Here is a 13,258-nt window from a genome sequence, read left to right as displayed (position 1 = left end):
GCACTACACCATAATCATGGCCCCATTCCACCACCCCTCCTTTTCCTCCTGTGTGCCCCTCCACTGACTCTTCTCTTTCCAGCTAGTCCCTCTTCTGTTTTTTATTGACACACATGTAAAATGTATTTCCATCATAATTGCCTCTGTCTTTTCCCTATCCTCCTAGACCATTGTCTGCCCCTTTCCTCCCTCCAACTAGTCCCTCTGCTGTTTTTTTAAGTATTTTACTCTTGTTTATTTATTTGAGAGAGAGAGGAGGAAAAAAAAAGGCATATAGAGAGAAAGAGAATGGATGATCCAGGGCCTCCAGCCACTGCAAACAAACTCTAGATGCACGTGCCACCATATGCTCTGGCTCACATGGGTACTGGGGAATCGAGCCTGGGTCCTTAGGCTTTACAGGTTAGAGACCCTGTTACACACACACACACACACACACACACACACACACACGTGTGTGTGTGTGTGCATTCATACATGCAAATAAATAAATAAAATAAAAATAAATTTGTTCTTTCAAAAAGTCACAGAACATACATATACCATAATATAAATAATATATCGAGGTTCAAAAATAAGATATACAAATGAGTATATAACTTCTAACTCCTTTGGCTCCTCATTTTCCAGAAACAGAAATTATAATGTTGAACTTGGAAATTGACTTGGCATATCAGGGAGGATAGTTAAAGGTGCTAGTATAAGAAAGGAAATGGCTGGAGAGATGGCTCAGCAGTTAAGGCACTTGCCTGCAAAGCCTAATGACCCAGGTTTGATGTCCCAGTGCCCACGTAAAGCCAGATGCACAATGTGGCACATGCGTCTGGAATTTGTTTACAGTGACTGGAGGCCCTGGTGCACCCATTCTCTCTGTCTGTCTCTCATCCCACTCTCTCTCTCTCTCTCTCTCTCTCTCTGCTTGCAAAGAAACATATAAAAATATTTTTTAAAAAAGAAAGGAAGTGCCAGTGGTTTCAGAGGACTATAGCCTGTGTCCCATGTGTCACTTGTTGATGTGTGACTGAATCTTACTCTCTCCCTCCCCGCCCCTCCAGTGGAATGGAGCATGTCTAAAGACTTTTCTCCTTTGGCTGGACAGATCATCATGGACAACCTGCAGAGCCTGAGGTGCACGATCACAGGACTTACCACGGTGAGCTGAGCATCCCCCGGCATGGCTTGTCTGTGCCCTTTCGCTGATGTGTGCTCAGGGATGCTGGTAGCAGACACCTACTCTGGAAACAGCAGCCAACGCCCAGTCCTCTGGCAACAACTGCCACTCATTAAGCATGATATGTCTGGTATCCATAATCTGAATTTCACAAAGAAGTGAGCAGACAGCATGAACCACTTTGTAAGCTGCCATGTTCTGAGGAGATCAGAAAAAGACTGGCCTCACGCGAGCCTTGAAAGCTGCTGCTTTTGGGATCACAGTCTAATCTTCAGGGGGATCAAAGGCTCTGAGAGATCCAATTTTGACTCCCTGTCTGATGGTAAAAATAACAGCCTCATCTAGCCCTCACCCCCACCACCTCTGTTGAGATCAGTCATCAACTGGAGTCACACAATTTCCTGAGAGAAATCCTTTCCCCCGATTAAAAAAAAAAAGTCTAAATCTGTTTTTTTTTTAAAAAAAAAAAACCTATATATGGAAGAGCTATAATTTCCAAGTAACCTAAACCAATTTAAACCATAAATGTAAAACTGGAACAAACTATGTTTATTGGTTTAGCCAATCTAAACTCAAACATTAATTATTTGTGGAACTGCGGACCACATATAGCCATATAAAATGCAAAAAATTAAAAATAAAAAACACAATTTGGTTGAACCTGAAAACAATTGTATTTCCTCAATTTCAATACAAAAGGGTTTTTTTTAAAAAAAAAAAAAAGCATTTTAATCAAAATCTTCTAAAATAAACTTGAAATTTTTTTCACCCTGAATTTCAAATAATTATTAGTATCTTAGGGTTTACATATTGATGGCAGGGGGGGGAGTTCTGTTGTTTTCTTTAAAGTTCATCAATTAAAATAGTTATCTAAACTATATATTCCTGAAACCCATCATTAAAAGGCTGCATTGGGTTGCATCCTCTCATTCTAAGAGACTTCTTGGTGGCTGGATTGCCACCAAGAATTCTGACTTCTAGTCCTAATCGCACATCTGCACTAAGGGCCAGAACTGTGGATTACCAGAGCAAACAAACCCCTGAGTGGGTGGGCCCTGGAGATGGTATCAGTGAAAGACTGATTATCACACAACAGTGGCTCGCATGGTGCAAGGAGGGCCAGGAGGAACCCTAAGGAATTTCCATCGCTTAAAAGAAAAAGAGATATGATGATAAAAATGGAAAATTCACCATAAAAGAAGGCCTTTCTAATATCTGAACTAGTTTCCATAAGGAATACATTTTTCCATACACGGCCACCCAGGGAGAGCAATGCAGACATTATCCTAATCATATAAAAGTTTGGAAGTAGATTTACACCTTTATACAATCCCTATAACCGGGAGGCACATAAGAACCCAATTTCAGTGTTAGAGAAAATAAATAAATTTGGAGACTGGGGTGATTGCTTAGTGGTTAAAGCTCTTGATTGCAAGCCTGCTGGCCCAGGTTCACCTCTCCAGCACCCACTTAAAGCCAGACACAAAGTGGCACATGCATTTGCCAATCCCAGAACTCTTACTGCCATGGTGGATGGAACAAGAAGAATCTGGAAACTCATGGGACAGGCATACTCATGTACATGCAATGACAAAAACAAGGGAGAGAGACCCTGTGTCAAGCAAGGTGGCAAGATGGGACCAGCACTTCAAGGATGCTCTCAGACCTCCACTTGTGCCCTGTGGCACACCCCCCCACACACACAAATTTGCACATCCACCATACCCATCCACCCATCCACCCATCCACCCACCCACCCATCCACCCATCCACCCATCCACCCACCCACCCACCCACCCACCCACCCACCCACCCACCCACCCACCCATCCACCCATCCACCCATCCACCCACCCACCCATCCACCCACCCACCCACCCATCCACCCATCCACCCATCCACCCATCCACCCATCCACCCACCCACCCACCCCACCCACCCACCCATCCACCCACCCACCCACCCATCCACCCATCCACCCATCCACCCATCCACCCATCCATCCATCCACCCATCCACCCACCCACCCACCCACCCATCCCATCCACCCATCCACCCATCCACCCATCCACCCATCCATCCACCCACCCACCCATCCATCCACCCATCCACCCATCCACCCACCCACCCATCCATCCACCCATCCACCCATCCACCCATCCACCCATCCATCCATCCACCCATCCACCCACCCATCCACCCATCCATCTACCCATCCACCCATCCACCCATCCACCCACCCATCCACCCATCCACCCATCCACCCATCCACCCATCCACCCATCCACCCACCCATCCACCCATCCATCTACCCATCCACCCATCCACCCATCCACCCATCCACCCACCCATCCACCCATCCATCTACCCATCCACCCATCCACCCATCCACCCACCCATCCACCCATCCATCCACCCATCCACCCACCCATCCACCCATCCATCCACCCATCCACCCATCCACCCATCCACCCATCCATCCATCCACCCATCCACCCACCCATCCACCCATCCATCTACCCATCCACCCATCCACCCATCCACCCACCCACCCACCCATCCACCCACCCATCCACCCACCCACCCACCCATCCACCCATCCACCCACCCACCCACCCACCCACCCATCCACCCATCCACCCATCCACCCACCCATCCACCCATCCACCCATCCACCCACCCACCCATCCACCCATCCACCCACCCATCCACCCATCCACCCATCCACCCATCCACCCACCCATCCACCCATCCACCCATCCACCCATCCACCCACCCATCCACCCACCCATCCACCCACCCATCCATCCACCCATCCACCCATCCACCCACCCATCCACCCATCCACCCATCCACCCATCCACCCATCCACCCATCCACCCACCCATCCACCCATCCACCCACCCACCCACCCACCCACCCACCCATCCATCCATCCACCCATCCACCCACCCACCCACCCACCCATCCACCCATCCACCCATCCACCCATCCACCCATCCACCCATCCACCCACCCACCCACCCACCCACCCATCCACCCATCCACCCATCCACCCATCCACCCACCCACCCACCCATCCACCCATCCACCCATCCACCCATCCACCCATCCACCCATCCACCCACCCATCCACCCATCCACCCATCCATCCATCCATCCACCCCCACACACATACATACATACATACATACATACATATTACACACATAATAAAAAAAGAAGAATTAACTTTATAATGTGGTGTGATCGCATTAAGTTCCTAGCAAAGACCCTACAATGATGCACCATTTTTTAAGCTTCAAACATCATTTTACCATTTTTGCAAGCAATGTTTCATCCAGTATTGGTTTCTCAAATGCCCCCTTTGGTTTCACTAGGAGAAAAAAAAACCCTCAAAGTAAAAATTTAAGCCATACAAAACATTTTAAAGGATTACCAGTAGGCAAAAACAACTCCTTAATTCATAAAGCAATAGTAAAGAACATAAGCAATTGATTTAATAATGGCTTTAAACTTGATGTTGCAGCAAAGAGTTAACTTTATTTAAAGTTTAAGTGGATTAATAAAGGATGTTTACTGCAGCTCATCTTATTGTGGCACAAAACGGAAATGATCCAAGTACCTACCAATGAAGGCTTAGTTAAATAAGTTATTTCCCCACAGTGAAGTACTATGCAGCCACTAAAAGAACAAGGGCTACCTTTAATGCACTAATCTGAAAAGAGATTTATCATAACTTGTTAATTTTTTTCGAGCAAGTTGATCAGCTAAAGAAGGGAGGAGTGAACAAGTACAAAGAGACAATAGTGGGTAGGGGAGGCTGTAAACTTCGTAGTACTGAGAGACTTTTAAAAATCGGTATGTGATTTTGTGGAGGGTAAAGAGTTGGGAAAAGTAATTATGGCGTCCTGGTTTTAAGATCAAGAACATGCACAGTAACATAGAGCTTACTTCAAGTGGAATGACTAGAATATATAAGTGTAGTTATCAAAGAAAGCAGTGAAGTATGGCCAAGGGAGTTCTGAAGAATGACCAATTAGCCCCACCCAAGTGTTTGCTTCTAGGGTGAGCATGATTAGCCTGCATTCCTGATCCCTTACCTATCCCCTTTCAATTCTTTGCAGGGCCAGCAGTATTTTGTCCAAGTCTCAGCTTATAACATGAAAGGATGGGGACCTGCTCAGACCACGACACCAGCATGTGCCTCTCCCTCTAGTAGGTGGTGGCTACTCCCAGCGTGGCAAACAGGCTTGATTCCGACTCGGGGTGCCTCTACCAGTCTCTCCCCCCGCCCGCCCCCCTTCCAGGGAAGCAGCTGACTGACAGGAGAGTGACTCCCGGGCAGCAGTGGAATGAGAAGTGAGGGGGCGTGGAGCCAGAAAGACTGACCTTCATAACAATGACATCTTTTGTTAGTTTTGATTTACAACCATCAGTGCCTCAGTCCAATATCTGTAGAGTGGGTCTAATCACATCTTTCACAGAGCTTTGTGGGTATAGAAAGGAGGGTATGAGAATGACTGGCCCAGGGGATGGACAGTCTGTTTCCCTCCCTTGCCCACAGTGGCTACACTACTTTAGTTTCCTAAAAGAATGAAATCTAACCAATTTTACATACCTGAAATTCTTTCACAAGAAAGACCTTTTTTTTTTTTTCCCCCCATGAGCAGGCAGGCACTCTGCAAGCAGATCCAATCTATATTTATAGTGGCTTATAGTGGTGGCTAAGAAACCCAGTAAAGGCCTCTTCTAATTATTTGAGGACTGATAATAATTCATTGCTGGTATGTTTGGTAATTCTACAAACCAGAACAAACAACTTCAGCCAGGCCATTGGATAAACTTTTCTTTATAATAAGCCCAGTGCTCTGAGTTATGTTTTTCTTTGAAAAAAAAAAAAAAAAAAAAAGCTATGTTAAAAGTGGTATCTTGTGAGAGTACAAACTTCAATCATTTCCCATGGTCTACCATCTGCCTTAAGGAAATCCATTTTCTCCTATCCCAAATTATACACCTAGGAAATATAATGAAAAGAAACAGAGATGCAGATAAACAATTACACACAAAAATTTGCACTGCATTCAGCTATTAATAGCAGTAAACTATCAGTGTTGATGGAAACAAACATCCAACATTAACTTAATAGAGAAGTAAAGTACAATAGTCACACACTCATACTATAGAACTTAACACATCCCTAAGTTAAATTTTAAAAAATATTACCAGGTGGGAGAAATTTCTATTGTAAAACTTTTTTAAAATTTTTATTAGCATTTTCCATGATTATAAAAAAAATCCCATGTTAATTCCCCCCCACACACTTTCTCCTTTGAAATTCCTAAAACTTTTATGCAAAGCATAACAATATGAACTGTGGGGTTCCCATGTAATATTTAATCATTAGTTTGCTTATAAACAGGATGTGTCTGTGTATCTTTTATTTTTTAATTATTTATTTGTTATTTATTTATCTGTTTATTTGAGAGAGAGAAAAAAAATGGGGGGGGGGAGAAAGAAGGAAAGAGAATGCACATGCCAGGACCTCTAGCCACTGCAAACAAACTCCAGATGCATGTGCCACTTTGTATATGTGGCTTACATGGGTACTAGGAAATCAAACCTTAGTCCTTAGGCTTTGTAGACAAGTGCCTTCACTTTGAAGTCATCTCTGTAGCCTTCTGTATATCTTCAAATGGTCAGAATCTATCTATGCAGGCCATTAGTCTATGGGCTCTACGTGGATTGAGCCAGTTGAGTGACAAGGGAGCTATTAACACAGAGATGCATTCAGAGTGGAGATTCAGAGATGTTGGCATTCTCCAAAGTCACATCACTATAACATGTCTGAGCCAGGACTCAAACCTAAATTGAACAAGACTCTGCCATCTCTCCGGTGATAACTAGAGACCTGCTATCATGCAGACAGACACAGGGACAGCCATTGGTGCCTACCACTTCCAATAAAATCAGATGATTATAGTAGGTCACATGGGCTTTGAACCATCAGTGCCAGAGTTCTTCAAGGCCCTTAGCTCACTCTGTATTTGATGATTTAATCATCATAATTTTGTCTGGGCATTTATTTTATTTTTTTTAATTTTTATTTATTTTATTTATTTATTTGAGAGTGACAGACAAAGAGGGAAAGAGGCAGAGAGACAGAGAGAGAGAGAGAGAGAATGGGTGCGCCAGGGCTTCCAGCCACTGCAAACAAACTCCAGATGCGTGCACCCCCTTGTGCATCTGGATAACGTGGGTCCTGGGGAACCTAGCCTCTAACTGGGGTCCTTAGGCTTCACAGGCAAGCGCTTAACCACTAAGCCATCTCTCCGGCCCTGTCTGAGCATTTTTATTACTGAAGATTTACCAGAAATACACACTGGCAATTCAAAGACCAAGACATGTTAAATTATTGGAGATGGAGAGGTAGAAAGCCCAGAAAAGCACACAAAAATGTCTCCACTGACCTGGAAGCAAACTAGGATGAAACTTATTCCAAAGGCACACTTCTTGCAAATTTTCACTTGCATATAGGTGCATTTATTTATTTATAATGGCTATATGTTTGGGTTCTACTAACTGCAAATCCTATTCAGACACCTTCTCTCACAGTACATTTCAAGACCTCTCTCCGGAATGACATGAACACTTGCTCAGGGCCTGGAGGAGTCATTTATTGATTGATAATTAACATCATGAGTGGCCACGCTTTCCAAAAGGGTATGTTTGATTAGCAAGTGTAACCGGCAGAGAACTGAAATCCTAACATATGGTTATAGTTGCTGCAGACATGCCATATCACTTGGAAAGTACAGTACAGAAACACTCCCATTCTATTTATAAACAGAGTATGACATTGTGATGTAACATATATCAGTATTCAGATATTTACAAGAGGACAATGTATTCTAACATGACAGGGTAATTGGAAATTTGGTAATATGTTCCAGTAAGCTATAAAACTTTTTTTCCTATTTTTACAAAAGGCCTTAATGTGTTTTTATAGACTTATGTTATATGGTATGGTCCATAATAAGAGAAAAGCACCCAGACAGGCTTGTCTGAGCTACGATCAGGAAAATCCTGATACGGCCTGTGAATGTAAGCTCTGCATTGTGTCTCAATCGAAGTCTCATTACCAGAACAGTGAGCTGCATTATGTGGCACAATCTCCTCTTTTCCTACCATGCAAAGTTTGTTTCTGTCAAGTTCCTGATTCTTAATATATTTTAAATTTTGTCCCTCATCCCTGAAGTCTCCTATTTTATGTAGTCATCAGAATCTTCCAAACATCTAAGAGGAAAAAACACTCATTCTTTCAGAAAAAAAAAATACCCTTGGCATCATGCTCAGAGCAAACTTGGGCCTGCAATTTTACATTAGTAATTTTCTAATGCATCATAAAGTCATCAGCCCAAGCTCGCCCCTGTTGTAATAGCATTGAGCTGAAAGTGCCATACTCATTTTCTCTCCCCTTGCATGGATGGCAGCATTGACACTCATTAGAATGTATTAGCATGTTCTGGGCCACATAGTAATTCAGCCACCCAGGAGTCTCACTCTAGCACAGTATCCTGCTCATTAGATCATGCCACTTCCGATGCATGCAGCCACCCAAGAGAGCAATGACCTGTGGGAGTCCATGGGAGGGAATTTCCAGAAGCAGGGACACTAAGAGAAGTCTAAAGGACCCTGGGAATCATTTCTTCCACCTTCTCAAATTTCCCAACAAAAGACCCTTCCTACCCCAGCCTACCTGAATTCCATCTGCTTCTCTTCCCAGTGGCTCACCCACAGCATACTGAGCGCCTTCCTGTGTCCCCAGGATGGCACTTTACTTAGATCCTATCCTTAAAAATCTCAACTTCCAAAGGAGATTTTAAAAACTGACTTTACAGAAAGAAAAACGAGGCAAGGAGAACTTCAGTCATAGCTCTTGCCCACAAGGAACAGAGTCTACTGAAGGCACCTATGCCAATTTTCTGTCTCCAGAGTTGACCACAACTAAGCCCCAACCGACAAACTCCAACCAAGTTCTGACTCTCCTGCCCAGGGGGAAAAAAAAAATGTGTGTGCTGTAGTGAAATGAGCACGAGCATTAGATTGAAGGTCCGCAGACTACACCAGTCCTCACCGGACCACCACCAAGCTCAGTAAGACAGGACTGGACCGGGGGTCTCAGGACCTCAGTCTTCCTAAAGGTAAACTGAAGAAGTATACAGAAAGAGCTTGGGAAAGAGAAGGATGAGAAAAATCCGAGACCCCTTCTTCCCAAATAATTATCTGATAGGGTAAGAAATTGTGTTTCCATATTGAATTGCCTTCAAGTTTTTGTTCACAGAATGCCGATCATGTAATAGGCATTGTGCCAGATAGCTAATATAGCTCTCATTTCATCCTCATAAAACTCTCACAGTGTACATACTATCCTCATTTTTCAAGTTAAGGAGTAGGGTCCCTGTTGATATAAGTTACTGGTCTTCAAACAGAGAGCTGGGAATAGGAAGAGCCCATGTCCCTACTCAGGTTTAACTAACCACACGACCAACTTTACCTTACCCTATTTTGCTTAACTTGTACCTCACCCAGGTTTACTTGACCCCAGAACCAACATCTCTCCTAATGGTGCTGCACCCCTGGGCCTCGGATGGACCACTACGGGATGCTTTGACCTATCTCCTATGAAATGCTTATGAGTCTGAATGAAGACAACCCCAGACATTAAAACAAATCTTCCAGGCAGAGAATTTGAAACTTGTTTAGCATTTAAGCCTTTATAATACACTCTTGATCTGGCTTTCTGAGGTACCGTGGCTAGCGTTTTTAGAGAATACACTGGAAGTTGTTGCTGTGGAAAGGCTCAGAAAAGAAAAAAACAGGGAGGGGAGACAGGAGCAAGGATGGACAATGAAATGACTGACCTGTCAGGGGAAAAACTCTAGAGCTGGAGACAGCAGAATTACAATCTTGACATTAGTCCCATATGAGTTATTATTCTTGATATCATTATAGCCAAATGGAATGAAAATAGAAGGGGGAGAAATATCTCAGTGGGATTGCAATTTAAATTTGCCATGTAAGCTAATACTGTATATTTAGAGACAGCAGACAGGGTGGTTGGTGGCTCAGACTATGTGCAGGGGTAACTGTGCCAGCTAACCAAAGCAGACATTCATTAGAGCAAAATGTAGATTTCCATTTCTTGGCATCTGACATGGGCTCTTTCCTTGGAAAGAAATGTCAATTTGGCCAAAAGTGTGAAACCTACAATAAAAGCATTGGGGCTGTGGATTTCATCTAGTCTGCACATTCCTGCCCTGTCTCTCCTACTTGTGCAAATCTAGTTGAGACTTGGGGTGCTGAGTGGAGAGGTGACAAGGGACTGATTAAGACCTGGAATGCTGAAAGGAGGGAAGGGTCTGGGAGATGAGAGCTTGGACTCCCAAATCTCCTATTTTCTTTTGGCTTTCAAATACCATTTTCTCTTGCCCAAAAACTGCTCAACATAAGAAGCCAACCACAATTACTGTTTTGCACAGGGCTTTCAACAATGGCATCCTGGCATTGCCTGTAGGGTCTGCTGTGTACCGGAGTCTCATCCATAGAGCCTGTGGGTAGTAATAGTGAAAAACCTCAGTTCCCGAAGGCAGGGCAAGGGCAGAGGCCTCTCTTGCTTTAAAATCTCCCTCTGTTTATTTCTTTTGTTCAATAGACTGGAAAGACTATGACGGCAGAGAGCCCAGACACAAGGGACAGAGCGAAGTACTGGAGAGCCTGCTGCAACAGGTCCGAGCCCTTCACCAGCATTACAGCTGCCGGGGTAAGGATAAAATCTGCACTGGGCCATCGACCGAGGTCTCGGTGGCGCCGGTAATTTTAGCAGTTTCCTAGCTGGGTCATACCTTCTCATTCATCAGGGAGAGAGAGATATTAATATTTGTACATCTGGAATCACTTTACAGCACTATCTTGCTTTAACCCTTCAGGAGGGCCGTCCCTCTCCTTTCCTCTCCTCCTCTCCTCTCTCCACATGAACAGTTTTAAAATAAGCACGAGAGAAGTAGCTTCTGTCATTAGCTGCCTCCTGCTTGCGTTGTCCCTTCAGGAGCGTTGAGTCTGTTGAGACAATTTCCTCCAACACCATTCACCTGCAAGAATAATTGCCTAAGCATCTTTGAGGAAGTTCAAGTCATGAGAAGGGCAAATGCGCCTTCGAGTCTAATGACAATATAATTTATGTCGCAATTTCCCATCCTCTATGGTGAATTCATCCTCGCTTGGGCAGGTACAAGAGAGACTAAGTGACTTGCCCAAGGTCATAATGCCAAGAAGGACAGACTGCAGACTCCAGCCTGGGATTTCTTGCTTCCCAAGTCCAGTCTTTGTGTCACACCTCATTCTCATTTCTTTCCCCCAAGCCTGACATCAGGACTGGGCATTGAACTTGAATCCCTCCTTCTATATCCCACTGCTCACCTCTTCTAGATTTGAGCCCCACTTCATCCAGAGAGGCTTTTAAAAGCTCCTGTGTTGCTCAAGCTCCTCTGATGGGGCAGGGTCAGGTTTCTGATCTGGGTAATGATTCGTGGAAGAGGCACTTAGTTTTATTTGGAGAATTAAAGCCTCCATAAAGTTTTCATTTTCCATACTCCCATCAGATCTCCAACCACTTTGTGCTCTCTAGATTCAGGGCACTGCTGAGCCAGCTGGGCAAGAAACCCACGGTTGAAACGAAAAGATGCTATGCTAGCTGTGTTTGGAAGAGGTATAAATCAAACTTAGCATTAGAAAACAGTTTCCCTAATTACTGTATAGCTGTGACAACAGGGCCCTTCAGAAATGTTGGCTCTAGCTAAAGATGAGGACAAATGTTTGCAAGAAAAATGATGTTTTTCTAACGAGTGGCTCATTAGGAGATGTAAATATGTTTGAAAACAGCTGCAGAAGAAGAGCCAAGTGGGGAACTCATCCCAGAGCTGCTAGGAAGACTTTACGACAAAGGAGGGATGGGGGACCTGAAAAAATCCACACTGAGCAAAGGCCATTCAGCTCCGGATTCTGGGGAGCACTGAACCTGGTGGGGTATGACCCAGGGTTCCATCCTTTCTGCCTCTCCACTGCCCTCTGCCTACTGGCTCCTGCAGGGAAGAAGCAAAGGTGATAAAGAGTTTGGGCAGGTGACACTCTGCAACTCATAATCACTCTGTGATTGGGATTTGTCAGAGGAGAAACGCTAAAACTGCCAATGAGGAGGAAGGGCCGATTGGTTGTATTTTGTTTAACATATTGAGAATTCAGATACTCCCCCTATTACTGTAAGATTACTATGTAATAACAGGGGAATTGTTTCCTGGACAGCCCAGTCATTTCTGTCATTCTACTCAACTCCTGCCATACGCATGCTTCATGCACGTACACACACACACACACACACACACACACACACATGAACACACACACACATGAACACACAAAAACATGCACACAGGAATACAAAATAGACGCAGCATTAGGAATGATTTCACTAAGGTAGGCCTTCTCAAAAAGGAAAATGTCTAAAAATATATTGAAATTACTCTGAACACTATAACAACACAGAAAATTTGTGCCAAATAATGGCAGTCCTGTAACCTGTCCAGTTTTCTGATAAAGGTCCAGTTGTCATCCCTCTTGGAAATGTAAAATGAGCATTAGAATATTAAAGACACTATTCGGGAGACACAGAATTTGGTTAAACAAACATTTTCCAAGCTTCTTCAGCCATGTAAAACATTTTTCCATAGAATTAGTATTCCTCAGCATAAACTTTGAGAAATACTAACCTACAATATGCCAAGATCAAGTAAATTACCTCACACACGAAAAAAGTATGATCCTAAGATGGTTTAACATAACCCTAAGTTTAAAAGGAAAAACGGGGGATAATATAAAAATATTGCTTACATAAAACAATAAAATTGATATCTGAAATACTCAACTAGATCAAGATACTGTGGTTTATTGGGGACACAAACCTTTGTAAACTTGATAAATTTTGTAAACTTTACAATTAGAAAAAAAAATTATGACCTTAAGTCCTGTTTCT

The 13,258-nt window shown here is 43.8% G+C and overlaps 1 protein-coding gene across 1 annotated transcript in view; it reads left to right on the top strand.

Moving 5' to 3' along the window:
• Ankfn1 (ankyrin repeat and fibronectin type III domain containing 1) overlaps window positions 1–13,258 on the top strand; it is a 176,182-nt gene that overhangs the window by 94,699 nt on the left and 68,225 nt on the right. The window contains exons 6-8 of the mRNA XM_045159868.1: window positions 1,056–1,153; window positions 5,298–5,388; window positions 10,886–10,993. Coding sequence (XP_045015803.1) covers window positions 1,056–1,153; window positions 5,298–5,388; window positions 10,886–10,993 — 297 coding nt within the window. The remainder of the gene's footprint in view (window positions 1–1,055; window positions 1,154–5,297; window positions 5,389–10,885; window positions 10,994–13,258) is intronic.

Source organism: Jaculus jaculus, chromosome 9 (genome assembly GCF_020740685.1).
Source record: "Jaculus jaculus isolate mJacJac1 chromosome 9, mJacJac1.mat.Y.cur, whole genome shotgun sequence".
Classification (NCBI taxonomy): Eukaryota; Metazoa; Chordata; class Mammalia; order Rodentia; family Dipodidae; genus Jaculus; species Jaculus jaculus.
This window is presented reverse-complemented; position numbering and strand designations above follow the sequence as displayed.